This window comes from Lepidochelys olivacea, assembly GCF_965140295.1.
Source record: "Lepidochelys olivacea isolate rLepOli2 genome assembly, chromosome: 7".
NCBI classification, from domain to species: domain Eukaryota; kingdom Metazoa; phylum Chordata; order Testudines; family Cheloniidae; genus Lepidochelys; species Lepidochelys olivacea.
Window position 1 is genome coordinate 65651890 of NC_140417.1, and position 17146 is coordinate 65669035.

The 17146-nt window shown below is 41.2% G+C and overlaps 1 protein-coding gene across 1 annotated transcript in view; it reads right to left on the bottom strand.

Annotated features, from left to right (window-relative positions):
- The window catches only part of POLR3A (RNA polymerase III subunit A), a 50035-nt gene extending 34101 nt beyond the window's left edge, over positions 1 to 15934 (bottom strand). Inside the window, exons 1-8 of the mRNA XM_084633400.1 lie at positions 15775 to 15934; positions 14197 to 14332; positions 13132 to 13269; positions 8236 to 8407; positions 5591 to 5745; positions 4116 to 4355; positions 2455 to 2617; positions 2074 to 2210 (exon numbers count right to left, since the gene is read on the bottom strand). Coding sequence (XP_084489526.1) covers positions 2074 to 2210; positions 2455 to 2617; positions 4116 to 4355; positions 5591 to 5745; positions 8236 to 8407; positions 13132 to 13269; positions 14197 to 14332; positions 15775 to 15818 — 1185 coding nt within the window. The 5' untranslated portion in view covers positions 15819 to 15934. The remainder of the gene's footprint in view (positions 1 to 2073; positions 2211 to 2454; positions 2618 to 4115; positions 4356 to 5590; positions 5746 to 8235; positions 8408 to 13131; positions 13270 to 14196; positions 14333 to 15774) is intronic.
- Between the last annotated feature and the right edge of the window lie 1212 nt (positions 15935 to 17146).

The window sequence follows — 17146 nt, forward strand, 5'->3', positions numbered from 1 at the left end:
AAGTATTTTTCAATTCACCTAATAGAAGTACTGTAGTGCAATCTCTATCATGAACATTGAACTTACAAATGTAGAATTATGTACAAAAAAATAACCGCATTCAAAAATAAATGTAAAATTGTAAAGCCTACAAGTCCATTCAGTCCTACTTCTTATTCTGCCAATCACGTAAACAAATTTGTTTACATTTGCAGGAGATAATGCTGCCCGCTTCTTGTTTACGTCACCTGAAAATGAACACAGGCGTTCGCCTGTCACCTCGTACCCAGCATCGCAAGATATTTATGTGCCAGATGCACTAAAGATTCATATGTCCATTCATGTTTCAACCACCATTCCAGAGGACAGGCGTCCACGCTGATGATCGGTTCTGCTCAATAACGATCCAAAGCAGAGCAGACTGACGCATGTTCATTTTCATCGTCTGAGTCAGATGCCACCAGCAGATGGCTGATTTTCTTTTTTGGTGGTTTGGGTTCTGCAGTTTCCACATCTGAGTGTTGCTCTTTTAAGACTTCTGAAAGCATGCTCCACACCTTGTCCTTCTCAGATTTTGGGACAGCACTTCAGATTCTTAAACCTTGGGTCGAGCACTGTAGCTATTTTTAGAAATGTCACCTTGGTACCTTCTTTGTGTTTTGTCAAATCTTTTGTGAAAGAAAAGTTTTTATAGTGAAAGTGTTCTTAAAACGAACATGTGCTGGGTCATCCTCCGAAACTGCTATAACATGAAATATATGGCAGAATGTGGGTAAAACAGAACAAGAGACACAATTATCCCCCAAGGAGTTAAGTCACAAATTTAATTAACGCACTTTTTTAACGAGCATCAACAGCATGGAAGCATGTCCTCTGGAATGGTGGCCGAAGTATGAAGGGGCATACGAGTGTTTAGCATATCTGGCACGTAAATACCTTGCAATGCCAGCTACAAAAGTGCCATGTGAACACTTATTCTCACTTTCAAGTGACACTGTAAATAAGAAGCAGGCAACAGTATCTCACGTAAATGTGAACAAACTTGTTTGTTTTTAGCGACTGGCAGAATAAAAAGGAGGACTGAGTGGACTTGTAGGCTCTAAAGTTAGATATTGTTTTGTTTTTGAGTACAGTTATGTAACAAAAAAATTTACATTTGTAAGTTACACTTTTACAATAAAGAGATTGCACTACAGTACTTGTATGAGGTGAATTGAAAAATAGTATTTCTTGTTTATTATTTTTATAGTGAAAATATTTGTAATAAAAATATAAAGTGAGCCCTGTACACTTTGTATTCTGTGTTGCACTAGAAATCAATATATTTGAAAATGTAGGAAAACCATCCAAAATATTTAATACATTTCAATTGGTAGTCTATTGTTTAACAGTGCAATTAATCGTGATTAATTTTTTAAATTGAGATTAATTCTTTTGAATTAATAGCGTGAGTTAACTGTGATTAATCAACACAGCCCTAGTTAAAATGCAAAAGTCTATGTTAAACACAAAAGTAAAGTAATAAAATTAGAATTTTAAAGAAGAAACGAAGAGTTTTCTTTAGCAAAGCTGACTCAACCTCATTACACAGCTGGTCTATTTTGTGGTACACAAGGAACCAGAGCAATGAGAAAAGAAAGTACAGACAGGATCACAGAAAGAGTAAGATGTGAAAGGCGTGATTTTTTAGAAATACATTATAAATCCAGTTTTCACTGTGACACACAGTAACATATATGAAATTTATGTCATTTAAAATGGGTTGGGCAAAACTAACTGTTTTTCATGATTGTCCCTTCAGGCCTCCCCCCTCACAGTCTACATCAAGCATTCCTATTGTCTTGCTCTGTGAAACAAGTCAGCTTTACAATGGACAATGAACCTATGCCACTATGACCTTCTGGTGCTGACTGAGGGCACTGAGCACCTCAAGCTGCATGCCATTCTTCCCTTGTATGTACGTACATACGTACGCCCACGTGCACACACACACACACACACTATTGACGCCCTTTTTCTCCAGTGATTTGAACACCACAATGCAGGTGTCTGGAGAAAAATGCATGTAAAGAATTTCAGTCTTACACTACTTACTTTTTCAGGGAATGTTAATATTTTGGCAACATGAACAGGCACAGCCACTTCATCTATTCGTAAGTTGGGATCAGGTGAAATGACTGTTCTGCCCGAGAAGTCCACTCGCTTTCCAGACAGATTGCCTCTAAACCGACCTAACAAATAAAGCAAGTTAAAACTATTTGGGAAAAGGATACCATTATACAAAATGGTACTTCAGAAAATGGTAAAGTGTTAATATAGCATAGTATGCACATCATACAGGGAAAGCCTTGCTAGCTTGATCTACAAACACTGATCTGGTCACTATGCAATGGCAAACATGGCTAAAAAAGCCAAACAAATGAAAAAAAACAACACACACTTTGGGGAGGTGGAAAAGGAAGAGTTTAGACATACCCTGCTTCCCTTTGAGTCTTTGAACAAAACCTCTGGTCCATTTCTTGGGTGCCATGTTAAGAGGAATTCCAGAGAGCTCACTGTTAATGTAGAGGGCACACTGTAGCTGTAGGAAGTCCCAGTCTTCCATAATCATCTGTGTTTTGGCTCCCGATATCCTATGCTAAACAAGACAATTACCGATTTCAGAAAACAAATGCAGTGACACACAAAATTGGCACGGAGCAATTTTTTCAGAAAGCTGTGCACCACACTAAATCGCAAAGGCAACAAGAGATTGGCACCTTCACCATAAGTAACAGCCATAAGGGAGGCACATTCTGTTCATGCATGGATGTAACCGAGCAGAACCTAGCAAAACACATTTTCCTTCTGGAAGATCAGTTTCTGATTAATGACAAACTACAGGATGTGTGCTTGTTTGATTTTCTGACCATTTTAATACCTGAATGTATAATACAATGACCATGCTGTGGAGACACATTATGATTCATTAAACATGATTAACTTATCAGAGTGGTGGCATACAAAATTCCATTGTGTTTAGCCTTCTCCTGGACAAAGACCATCACTCAAGGTTTCACTCCTGCATCTCTGTGGCAGGAACTAAAACGGAACAGGTTAAGCCAAGCTGAGGATATAGTTCTGTTGCACAACATCTTGCAGAGAAGCAGGTTATAACCCAGTGCTAGTTTCTCTGCTTCCCAGGAGACAGCACACACAACCTAGAGCAGCATTTCCCAATGTGGAAGAAAAATAGGAGATACAAAGGACTAGCTTTTGGGGTGGCGAACAAGCCTTCTCAATTGTTCTTCAGTTTCAGTTTTTGTTTAAAAAAAAGTTTCTAGTGGTTACTGTTGCAAATACAACCTTGAAAGCATGACCTGAATGTAACTAGTGTCTGAGTTTGCAGAGAGCTGAAATAGCTCTGAGCTGGGAAGTGCCCCATTGATTTCAATGGGTGCTAACTCCCTTTATCTATGCAGTTTTCTTAACAGATATAGTTGCATTGGGTTAAATCACTTCTTCCCATTTAACTTAAACCTGTTCCTAATCAATTTAAGCTAAACCCAAGTAAATCTGGTTTAACCCAAAAAAGAATGTGCGCACAATCTTTTGCAGCGGTTTAAAAAAAAAAAAAAAAATTGGTGAAACTCTACATGCAGACAAGCCCAATAAGCTGCTCATTTTGGGTAGGCTTTTAAGACTACATGGAAGAGTTGGAAGGGCCTCTTGGCAGAGACAGACAGAGAGATAAAATAAGAAACCAGATGGGTAAAGAGGGGTGTGTGAATTTCTGGGCCCATGAACTATTATGTTCTTGTGCTTCCATCAAGTGCAACAGTCATCCCAAAACATGCTAAATGTAGCATAATATGAACTGAAATTGAGAAATACTTCAGGAAAAGCAGTTAGTCCAGTCCACGTTTAGCAGGTCGCTAACACACTGGTGTAACACCAAGAGCCAAATAGAGAGCTCAAGCTGAGTCCACCATTCCTATGCCATTTCACGTAAGGCCAAATATTGCAGCTGAAGTCAGAATGAATGCAACATCAGGCCTTGCAGCAATAAGTAAAACCAATTACCCCCCCAAAGTTTAATCCAGCCTTTTATTTATTTATTTTTAAATAGAGCAGCAGTTTCAGACAGGCAGGCTCACCTTTTTGATTACATCATTGAGGAAAATTATCTCTGTAAGCTTCATCGTCAAGTCATCTTCGTTGGTGCCAGACTTCAAGTCGCTCACAACAGAGGGTCTGATGCACAATGGAGGTACCAGGAGTCGTGTCAGGATCAAGTCTGAAGGCTTTCCTGCTTCTGGATTCATCAGAAGCAGAGGTATATCTTCCGCTGGGATCCTTTTAAAGAGGTTCAACACCATTAAAGGAGTCAAGTTCTCCTAAAAAATTAAATGAAGAAAGTCATACTGCAACCTTCAAGGGCATAACAGCTCATTTTTGGCTACATCTTAATACTGTTTACTTCATTTGCCACCCTTCTCTGCCAATTGTTCAAGTAAAAAGACGGATTTAAAACAAAAAAGCATATGTAGAGGAAGTTATTCTTAAGGCAAACAAAAACAAATGTGTCTTTTGGTTTATTTATTTAGAATAACAGTCCCCGTAAACTCTGGCTCATTGATGCTTTCCCCCAAGCTTCTCCTCTTACACTATTTTCAGTTTAGATTGGTCTCTTTAGATTAGCTGTTACAGTAGTCTGTTTTTTATAGCAATATGGATATTTCATAATTACTTGCCAAAGCAACGTAAACAGCTTATAAGGTGCTTGCAGTAAGGTATAATTACCACCAATTTCATTTACAAGAGCTCACATAGATTACAGCATTATATCCTACATAATTTCATTAGGTTTAGCAAGTTGTTTTAAAATTTAACCTTTTTTTCCTGAATGATGAATATATTGCTGACATATCATGATTCATCAATAAATCCAAAGTTTGCAAGAAGTGCCTGTCTTTATAAAGCTGATCTAACGCAATTGAAGAGAGACAAAATCTGCATCAAATGTTTTCTATTGCATTTTCCAAACATCTATACTAAGAACTGACTGATCTGTTAAAATCCAAGGAAAAATCTCCATACAAAAATGCAAAGCTCAGCAAAACCACGAAAACTATATATATTCTTGTACTACACTTTGGTCACTCCTTCCTGTCCAGTTCTCAGCTCTTCCAATCATAGGTGGGGTTTATGAGTATTACAAATATTCAAGACAGTGACTGAAGGTAACTGTCCCCAGAGATAGCCTCCAGTAGCCTAAATTTCTTCTCTGCTTCCTGTCCCCATGATTTCACCACTAAGCTTTCTTCACTGACCACCACTGATCCTATACTAGGGGTATCCCTATCCTTTGCATGCAGAAAACTGTGTACCACAATTACTTGACTGGTTAGAGTAAAGATGCTGCTTTTTGCAGAAACCATTAACATCTCCCTCAGCCAGGTAGTATAATTGTTCTTCAAATTCTCCTCTCCACATATTCAAAGGCTGGACCAGCACCCACCCTTTACCCCTATACTAAATACTTCAGCTCATCATTCAGGAATTTATGCATCAAAATTAGCAGAAAATTCAAGCACTGGCAAAACAAGCACTGGTAGACACACTAATTCACCTGAGCTCTCCCCAGCAAGGATTCTACTTCTTTGTTATGTTCTATGGCAGTTTCAAAGGACTGAAGAAAACTTGATACTATTGGATCCACCACTTTCTTATTGGTCTTGTACTTCTCATGGATTATCTTCAATAAGCCACACTTCTTTACAGTACCTACAAGATGACAAATTTTGTTAAATAAACCTCAACTCTTGGGCTATTCTTCTAAATTTTTAAAGAACACTTTTTCGTGAATGTAGTAGTAGGGAAAGGTGCTGGCTCTGGTCACCTTTAGATACCAGATGCCTCTGTTCACAGAACAGGAGGAGCAGCAGCCACAGCAATGAAAGTTTGCCCATGTTGCCTGTTCAGTGCACCTCAGCTGTGACCTGGACTACTTCTAAGGATGAGAGGGTGGCTCATTCTACGTGTCCATTCAATCTCTTCTCAACAGTGGTACAGGATTTTTGCAACGTAGATGCTCTTGCACTAGGAACTGGACCAGAGTGCACCAACTCATTTCACTCATAAGTCATTCAGATAGTAACTTTTGATCATTACTAACCCAGAGTGGATTTTAGCCAGTGACCTAACTGTGCAGGACATTATAACCATTATTTGTCCTTGAACCAGCTAGTCCTCTCAAACTGTGTTCTACCGCGCTCATCGAAAATGTGGATAAACTGATTTAGAAAACAAAACAGAAAAATACCAAAAATAACTACCAAATCAGTTAGATGCTGCATTAGCTGGAATAAGTTCAAAGAACAAGAAATCCCCCCAAAAGCCAATTTCTACTTCTGACTCATGAGCATTTGATCCCACAAGGGAAAGGACATCATATTAACCTATTTCCCCAACACTTCAATTAACCTCTCCAAACCTTCACAATGCAGATACGGTTTTTCTTTTCTTTTTAAAATGTTTTTGCATGTCCAGCAGATTGAGATGCTCATTTGATGACCATTTCATCTTTTCAGAACCTGTTACTGTGTATGTGTTAAAGGAAATAGGTGGTTCTGCAAGATGAGTAGCAATGTATTGTGTCTCTGGATGATAGAATACACAACACAAAGAAATTTAAAAGATTTCCTCAAGTTTTTGAGGGTTTTTTTAGGGCCATATCTAGCTTCAAAAACTGTAACAGACTCTACATATTGACTTATATAGGAAACCCCACATATACACACCTGAAACCAGAATATGGCCTGATGTTTTTGAAATGTTATAAAAACATTCCTTACAACACCCTTGAGGCAAATATTACCTTCTTTTTAGAGATGGGAAAATAGAGGCTCTAGAGTTTAAGTACAATTTCAGGGACTGATTTTTACTTGCACAAGGTGTGGGACTTAAATACTGCTAAAATGAGGGACTAGTAATAACATTAAGTCTGACATTGCATAAACTGCTATGGCTGAAATTGAATGCTTTATACTGCTGGAAAGCAAATATTTTGTTTTTCCAATAGCACAGGGTATTCATTTCTACCCTAGAAAGCTGAGACACACTAGACCTTAAAGAAATAAAAATCACATTCTGATTACTACCTTGCTCCCTCCCTTCCCAAGTTATTTCCAAAACAACTTTTAAAAGCCTTGGTTTTAGCAGGTCCTCAGAGAGCTTTGTATCATCTGAAAGCTTGGCTTAGAGACATAGCTTTTAATTCATGTAAGTAACTTCTAACTTTAGACAGTCATGAAATATTAGCTTCCAAAAACCATACTGGATCTGAAGTGAAATTTAAAAAAAAAAGATAGTCACAAAAACATGATTTTAATGTCTTGTAGCTGCCACTACTGGTAACACATTCACAAACATGAATGCATTCATGACAAAAAAATACAGAACTAAATGCATGGATTGGAGTGCTCTTATTAAATCTCTGCCTTCCTATGCATTTGTACAGTTCCTAGTATTATCAAGCCCAGTCCTCTAAGTGAGACCTTCAGTTATTACCACAATGCAAATAGTGAGGGTTGCTGGACACATTACATTAAAGAGAATATGTACGCTGACTATTCTAATCCAGATTGTCACTATAAAATTGCAAAGCTATAATACTATAGCAATATTAACAAAATAGTTAACAGCAATGTTAACACAAAATAATGAGTAAGAGTAATCACAATTCATTTTTTTCTAAAAGAATCAAAAAGTCTATCACATAAGGTTTTCTGGCCAATAACTGACCAAACAATCAAATATCAGTATGATCCGCAATTATCGCAACTCCATCTGGAACACTTATATGCTAAGTATTACTGATTTGTCTAACTCATGACTGCAGGAAATGGTCAATAGCATATTACTCTTCACAAAGATGATTAAGCACAATTATGAACAACAGGATCTTCAGTTAGTCCCAATTTTGACCTATCAATCCTCATATTTGCAGGAAGAGGATAATCATCAGGTACATTCACGCCACTCCTTGTAACAAAGCTTTGAACAATTGTCTAGTACACTCAAGAGGGTTTTTGATTTTTAGCCTATGTTTATGTGTCAGCTATATGTTAAGATCTAGAAAAAACATCAATGATTGTTGAATGATGAAAAGACAACACAACATTGTGATGCTCTTCACGGGCTGGGCACTAGTGAAAAAAAAAAAAAAAGAGTCATGCTAAATACCAACCACCATCTGCTAATTTCCACACTCACCATTGAAAGCACCACAATAAGGACAGGTGTTTTTCTTTCTGCATTTTTCAGAGACTTTCTTTTTCAATCCCCGTTTCTGCAGGTAGGTCAGACCAGGCCTCTTCAGATAATCCAAAAACTGTTTCCTCTCCTCTGAAGACAACAGGATACGGCAACAGGTCTTGCAGATCATCTTAAACATAAACAATTGATTGTTCTTTTGTTAATGAGAAATAAATGTCATTAGGGACAAATTATGATAAGGGATACCACAGTTCTTCACACACATGGAGTTTCATGAATGAAATACTACTGCCTTAGTGGGGGAACCCAATTATTACACAGTACACTGCCCAACAAATATGAGCAAGTTGGGAAACTCTGGCCAACAGGACAAATCTTTGCTCTTCTTAAGAAAAGTTCAGCAGGAAATTAAATATCCATGCAAAGAGACAACTTAGGTTTACTGGCATCACTAAAGACAAACTTGGAATAAATTTTGCAACTTGGAATGAGGTGACTATTAGCATTGCAAATCTGGTACTTAGATCACTGGTACTTAGAGGTCCTAGAGGCCAAATTTAGGCTGCTAGGTAAGAGAGTGAAGTCTAGGACCTCCAGGGTAGCATTCTGTGGAATGCTTCCAGTTCCATGCACAGGGCTAGTTAGACAGGCAGAACTGCAGGGTCTCAATGCGTGGATGAGAGGTTTAGATTTATTCGGAAGTGGGGAAACTTTTGGGAAAGGGGTAGCCTATACAGGAAGGATGGGCTCCACCGGAATCAAAATGGAACCAGATTGCTGACACTTAAAATTAAAAAGATCGTAGAGCAGTTTTTAAACTAAGGGCTGGGGGAAAGCTGACAGATGTGAAGGAGCACGTGGTTTGGACAGAGATATTCCTTTGGGGAGTATCTATGAAGGGAGATTCTCTATCTCCTAGTAAGGAGGAGAGGATAGAAGATGATAAAATACAGGTAGGATCGGATAAGAAGCAGTCAAATGAAAAAGAGTCCCATTCAATTACATCATGTAATGGCAGATAGCTAAAAAGTGACAAGTTTTTAAAGTGCTTACATACAAATGCTATAAATCTAAATAATAAAATGGGTGAACTAGAGTGCCTCATATTAAATGAGGTTATTGATATAATAGGCATCACAGAAACTTGGTGCAATGAGGATAATCAATGGGACACAGTAATACCAGGGTACAAAATATATCGGAAGGACAGAACAGGTCGTGCTGGTGGGGGAGTAGCACCATATGTGAAAGAAAGCGTAGAATCAAATGAAGTAAAAATCTTAAATGAACCAAACTGTACCATAGAATCTCTATGGATAGTAATTGCTTGCTCTAATAATAAGAATATCAGGGATACATTACTGACCACCTGACCAAGATGGTGACAGTGACCGTGAAATGCTCAGGGAGATTAGGGAGGCTATAAAAATAAAAAAACCCTCAATAATAATGGGGGATTTCAACAACTGGGTACATGTCACCTCCGGACACGATGCAGAGATAAAGTTTCTTGACACACTAAATGACTGCTTCTTGGAGCAGCTAGTCCTGGAACCCATGAGAGGAGAGGCAATTCTTGATTTAATCCTGAATGGTCCAAGAGGTGAACGTAGCTGGACCACTTGGTAATAGTGATCATAATATATTAAAATTTAATATCCCTATGGTGGCAAAACACTACAGCAGTGTAGCATTTAATTTCAGAAAGGGGGACTACACAAAAATGAGGAAGTTAGTTAAACAAAAAATAAAAAGTACAGTACCAAAAGTGAAATCCCTGCAAGCTGCATGGAAACTTTTTAAAGACATCATAATAGAGGCTCAACTTAAACGTATACCCCAAATTAAAAAAACAGCATAAGAGAACGGAAAAAAAAATGCCATCATGGCTAAACAAAGTAAATGAAGCACTGAGAGACAAAAAAGGCATCCTTTAAAAAGTAGAAGTTAAATCCTAATGATGAAAATAGAAAGGAGCATAAATTCTGGCAAATGAAGTGTAAAAATATAATTAGGAAGGCCAAAAGAGAATTTGAAGAACAGCTAACCAAAGTCATCAAAAGCAGAAAGCCTGCTAAACAACCAGTAGGGCCACAAGACGACTGAGATTGTAAAGGAGCACTCAAGGATGATAAGGCCATTGGGAGAAACTAAATGAATTCTTTGCATCGGTCTTCACGGCTGAGGATGTGAGGGAGATTCCCAAACTTGAGCCATTCTTTTTAGGTGACAAGTCTGAGGAACTGTCCCAGATTGAGGTGTCATTCGAGGAGATTTTGGAACGAGTTGCTCAACTAAACAGTAATAAGTCCCCAAGACCAGATGATATTCACCAAAGAGTTCTGAAGGAATTCAAATGTGAAAATGCAGAACTAACAACTGTGGTTTGTAACCTATCATTTAAATCAGCTTCTATACCAAATGACTGGAGAACAGCTAGTGTGATGCCAATTTTTAAAAAGGGCTCCAGAAGTGACGTCGGCAATTACAGGCCACAAAGTGTGACTTCAGTACTGGGCAAACTGGTTGAAACCATAGCAAAGAACAAAATTGTCAGACACACAGATGAATATAATTTGTTGGGGAAGAGTCAACCTGTTTTTTCGAAAGGGAAATCAACCTCACCAATCTACTAGAATTCTTTGAGAGTGTCAACAAGCATTTGGACAACGGGGATCCAGTGGATATAGCGTACTTAGATTTTCAAAAAGCCTTTGACAAGGTCCCTCACCAAAGGCTCTTAAGCAAAGTAAGCTGTCATGGGACACGAGGGAAGGTCCTCTCATGGATTGGTAACTGGTTAAAAGATAGGAAACAAAGGGTGGAAATAAATGGTCAGTTTTCAGAATGGAGAGAGGTAAATAGTGGTGTCCCCCAGGAGTCTGTACTGGGCCCAGTCCTATTCAATATATTCACAAATGATCTGGAAAATGGGATATAACAGTGAGGTGGCAAAATTTGCAGATGATACAAAACTACTCAAGATAGTTAAGCCCAAAGCAGACTGAGAACAGCTACAAAAGGATCTCTCAAAACTGGGTGACTGGGCAACAAAATAGCAGATGAAATTCAATGTTGATAATTGCAAAGTAATGCACATTGGAAAACATAATCCCAACTATACATACAAAATAATGGGGTCTAAATTAGCTGTTACCACTTAAATAAATCTTGGAGTCACTGTGGATAGTTCTCTGAAAACATCCACTCAACGTGCACTGGCAGTCAAAAAAGCAAACAATGTTGGGAATCATTAAGAAAGATAATAAGTAGGGCCCTACCAAATTCACAGTCCATTTGGTCAATTTCATGGTCATGTGATTTTAAAAATCATAAATGTCATGATTTCAGCTATTTAAATCTGAAATTTCGTGGTGTTGTAATTGTAGGGGTCCTGACCCAAAAGGAGTTATGGGGGTGGGGTGGGGTGGGGCAAGGTTATTGTGGAGGTGGTTGCAGTACTGCAACAGGACTATACCATGGCATCTTTACTTCACACTGCTGCTGGCGGCAGCATAGCTTTCAGAGATGGGTGGCTGCTGGTTGGGAGCCCAGCTCTGAAGGCAGAGTTGCCGCCAGCAGGAGCGCAGAAGTAAGGATGCCATGGTATGGTACTGCCACCCTTATGTCTCTGCTGCTGACTGCAGAGCTGGGTCCTCAGTCAGCAGCCACCACTCCCTGGCCACCCAGCTCTGAAGACAGCAGCGCAGAAGTAAGGGTGGCATAGTATGGTATTGTCACCCTTACTTCTACACTACTGCTGGCGGGGCACTGCCTTCACAGCTGGACACCCAGCCAACAGTTGCCACTCTCTGGCCAGCCAGCTCTGAAGGCACTGCAGAAGTGAGGGTAGCAACACCACGAGCCCCCTAAAATAACCTTGTGACCCCCTGCAAGTCTCTTTTGGGTCAGGACCCCAATATGAGAAACGCTGGTGTCCCCCATCAACTCTATATAGTATAGTGTAAAAGCACACAAAAGACTATTTCACAGGGGGAGACGCGCAGGCCGTGATGCATTTTACGTGGCCACGAATAACATATTTCCTCTGTATAAATCCACGGTGCACCCACATCTTCATTACTGCGTGCAGATGTGGTCACCCCATCTCAAAAAAGATATATTGGAATTGGAAAAGATTCAGAAAAGGGCAACAAAAATTATTAGGGATATGGAATGGCTACCATATGAGGAGAGATTAATAAGACTGGGACTTTTCAGCTTGGAAAAAAGATGACTAAGGGGGGATATGACAGAGGTCTATAAAATCATGACTGGTGTGGAGAAAGTAAATAAAGAAGGGTTATTTACTCCTTCTCATAAGACAAGAACTAGGGGTCATCAAATGAAATTAATAGGCAGCAGGTTTCTTCACACACCTCACAGCCAGTTTGTGGAATTCCTTGCCAAAGGATGTTGTGAAGGCCAAGACTATAATAGGGTTCAAAAGGAACAAGAACTATCCTCCATGAACTTGTCTATCAGTGGCTATTAGCCAGGATTGGCAGGGATGGCATCCCTAGCCTCTGTTTGCCAGAAGTTAGGAATGGGCGACAGGAAATGGATCACTTGATCATTACGTGTTCTATTCATTCCCTCTGGGACACCTGGCATTGGCCGCTGTCGGAAGACAGGATACGGAGCTAGATGGACCTTTGGTCCGACCCAGAATGGCCATTCTTATGTTTACTAACCCTTCCCCTTTGATAGAATCCTGATGTAATACATAAAGCCATACAATATAAAGTGTTCTGCATAAACCACCACCATCTCTTTCATGGTCCCAGACGGATAATCCAAATGAAGTGACATTTTAGCTTTTCTGACCTCTTCCCCCTCCTTAGGCTGGGTATAATAATTGCTGTCTCTCGCAATTAAGGAAAATTATTTTACCTGTAAGATGCCTATGACAGCTTTAAAGTACCCAACATGGAAACACGGCAGCTCCAAGTCAATGTAGCCATAATGCCCTAAACAGTCAGCTAGATTCTTCCCACAGGTTTCACATGGACGGTCCTTTTCACTGGTACCCTTTGAAAAGGACACAAAAACATTATAGCAACAATTACCAAATTGTGGGAAACAAAAGAAGCTACCACAGCTGCTCTTAAATTAGTCAGCATGCCTGTGGACAGTACACTGTACACTCGCATGAAAGACTTCTAGATTATTTCAACTCTGAACACTTGTTCTCAGTCAGTAAGAGCTGGTAACACTCTGAAAGCATCATACTCAAAACCCAATCCCCATAGAAACAGAGCATCTTGCATTGCTCCTGCTGATGCAAGTGCTGTTAATTCATTCAGCCCTATTCACCTGGAAAGACTACTATAGTGACGTGGTACTAACTGTATGTCCACACTACAGCTAATGTGATTTGCAGCTTGTGTAGCTGTACCCACACTGGCTTTAATGTAGTTAGCTCGCTAACGGCAGAGTGAGGACACACCAGCATGGGTTTCAATGCAGCTTGCACAACCCCACCTGATCCCCTTGAGTACATACTTGCAGTGACAGCACATGCTGAAACCCATGCTGCTGTCTACACAAGCAACAAATCACGCCCCCGCCCCCAGATACAGGGCAGACATACCCAGCGAGGGTAGCTATTTTATGGTCATGTGAAAAGCATGAGGAGAAATGTGTGTTCAACCTCAAAAGCGAGTCAGACTGATCTGTCCAACAGTGTGAAATGGTTGATGGCACAAGTCACGTTCCAATTAAAGAGCTGCTTGTATCACAAGACACCATTGCAACTGGCAATTTCAGCAGAAGAGCCAAGGACACATAATTACCTTATTTCTCTTCAGCTCATGTAGTTTAAGCTGAACATTCCATAGGCACACCTGTGCTGTGGCTGTATAGTGGAATTCAGTTTTCATTTCAGCATTGTTCATACGCATTAAAAATATTTCCACTAAAAAAAAACCCAACAACAACAGGAAATAGGATCCTTACCATACGATGGTCCAGCACTCCATACTGCAGTGGAGCGTGGTGGTTGTCCTGGCTATACAAGTTCTTACTAACCACCTGAATGTGAGCTTGCTGGCGCATCTCTTCTGGAGATTTCATGCCAAAGCAGATGTGGCTTCTAGCAAAGGGAAAAATTACAAAACTTGATTTTAAAAAAGATACACAAGAAGCCGATCTGAGTTACAATAAAGCCAAAGCAAAATTATACTTCCCTCTCTGGGAAAAAAGCATGAATCTACGTATTAGATTTTTGCATTACAGCTAATAATTATTTAAAAAAACAAAAACAAGAAGTCCGGTGGCACCTTAAAGACCAACAGATTTATTTGGGCATAAGTTTGGGCTCCCGCTCATCCTGTCATGGCTCTGCAACTGCCCCGGCTCCAGGCCCTGCTCCAACCGCAGCCCCAGCCCTGGACTGCAGCTCCTGTGGGGTGGGGGACAGATTCCATTACTGGTGCGGGGGGGACAGAAAAACTTTGGGGACCACTGCTACAGAGTTTATCACATGGATATACTCCAAATGCAGACACTAAATACTAGCTTTTTCCAGCAGTATTAGTGAAAAGGAATTACCAAGTCCATATAAGGTTAGCTTGCAGGAAACATGGGGGGGATTCTAACAGTTAGAAAAGGGAAAGGTTGATTAGATTGAGTCCATCTATTCCATTGCAAAAGCAGCTGAATTCCGCTTCCAAAGAAGGAGGTTTTACATTAAACTGATACTATAGTCAATTTTAGATAAAACCCTTAGCCTTTCCCATTAGCTAACATTATCTGTCACAGAAGGAGTGACAAAAGAAATGTTACGTCAACCAGTGTTTGGTTTCTTTTCTAACTAAAGAAGACCACCTCTATAAACCAGATTAAGTGCAGATACATTATATAAAATAATTTAGAAACCACCATGGTCAACAAGAACCAAAGGGTCAGGAGAGCTGATTCTAACTTTCATGAAGCTGATCCCAATGTCAGACTAGACACGTATACCAATGTACCAACACTGTTAGGTACCCGATATGATCAACTTTTTTTAAAATACAGATATAAAACACAAAAGTTAACGAGATTAACCACGTCTCCATTGTGGGGGCTGGTTTCTTTCAATTATGCATTAATGTTGCTGTATTTCTTAAGCACTGTCAAATGTACTTGGAGCACAAAGACAGGTGCCCTTTAGAGAGCGTCCAGACATAAATCTGTATTTGCAGATTGTATTTGCAGGTGGGCTGACTCCCCTCCGTCACCTAAACACTCCCCCGGAATCGCTGGGGGGGGGGGGGTTGAATCCTTCCATCCCAGCGGGGTCCCCTCCTTGGGTCTGACCCACGTCCCTGGGGCTGAACCCCCTCATTCAGCCTCTCATCCAGCCTCCCCCCCCCAGCCCCAGGGGCACAGGGCCCCGCTCCTATCTGGGTCTGACCCCAAGGCTGGACACCGCCCCCCAATCCAGCATCCCCTCCAGGGGCACAGACCCCCGCCACCAACTCTCCCCCTCAGGGGCACAGGGGCCCCCGGCAGCGGGGCTCTCGCCAAGGCCGCACAGCCCCCGCCACTCACATTTTCTTGGCCACGTCGGTCTCCCTGAACTGCTCCTTCACCATGATGGCGGCGGGGCGCGGGGCGCTGCCCGCACGGAGGGGAGTGGGGAGCCGGGGCCGCGCGCCGCGCCGCACTGCAGAACTCACGGCACCGGCTGCTCAGCGTCCTCCTCCTCCTCGCCCCGCCCACCGCCAGAGCCGCGCGGGGAGCTGGGGACCGGCACAGAGCGAGTCGCAGCGCTGCGGCCGCTCCCTGCAGCGACACCTGCCGGCTAAAAGGGGCAGCCCCGCCCAGGCCGCTCGGGGCGGGCTGCGATGGGGTCAACTACTGTAGACCCCGAAACAATCCCCTCACCTCACCTCAATCCCTAGTGCAGCCCAAGGAAAACCCACAGCACCCCTCGCAGTGCAGGCCCCAGAATAATCCCCAACGGCCCCCTACTGCATTCCCCAAGATAATCCTCAACACACCCCTCTAATGTATCCGCATTCCCCAGGATAACTCCCCAAACCCTCTCTAGTGCATCTCCCAGGATAACCCCCAACATCCCCAGTGCTTTCCCCAATAACTTCCGCATCTCCCTCTAGTGCAGCCCCGAGAATAACCCACAACATTGTTGCTCAAATGGAGCACCCCAGAATAACCCCCATCACCTACCGCCAGTGCACTCCTTCCAAATAACTTATTTACCATTTCTGCTTAGTACAGTCTCTCATAATTCCTCTCTCCCCCTCCCAACTCACATACTTAGTTGCTCTGAGAAGGTCTCATCAATGGTGTTTAAAATGCCACTAATAGCCAATGGTATGCCTACATAATTATATGTAATGGTTAAAGCTAAGATTTTGTCACACATGTTTTTAGTAAAAGTCACGGACAGGGCTATAAAGAAAAATTCACAAAAGCCTGTGACCTGTCCGTGACTTTTACTAAAATATGTGTGACAAAATGGGGAGCTGTGGAGTTTCCACAGTGCCCGCAGCAGCTGCTGGGGCCCGGTTTGAAGCTCCAAGGGCCCCCACCACCCGATGGTGGAATAAGTCAGGACATATGGAACAAAACCAATACCCTAGTTTACACAGTGCCTAACTCTTATTGAATGAAGTAATTTTTTCTACAATAATTATTATTTAACTGAGTAAAGGTTTTCAGGTTGTGCAGAAAATGGATATGTAAACTCAGAGTGTATTATCACGTGTCTTTCAGAGAAAAAACAATACTGCAAGGTTCCATCACCTACCTCCCTGTACTTGACAATCTTTTTGGTGTGTGTTTGTACAGTGCTCTGCACGGTGGGGTCCTGGTCCATGACTGGGGCTTGTTGGTGCTACCATAATACAATTAAATAAGAAATAACTAATACTTTAATGGGGAATGTATAATATAATGC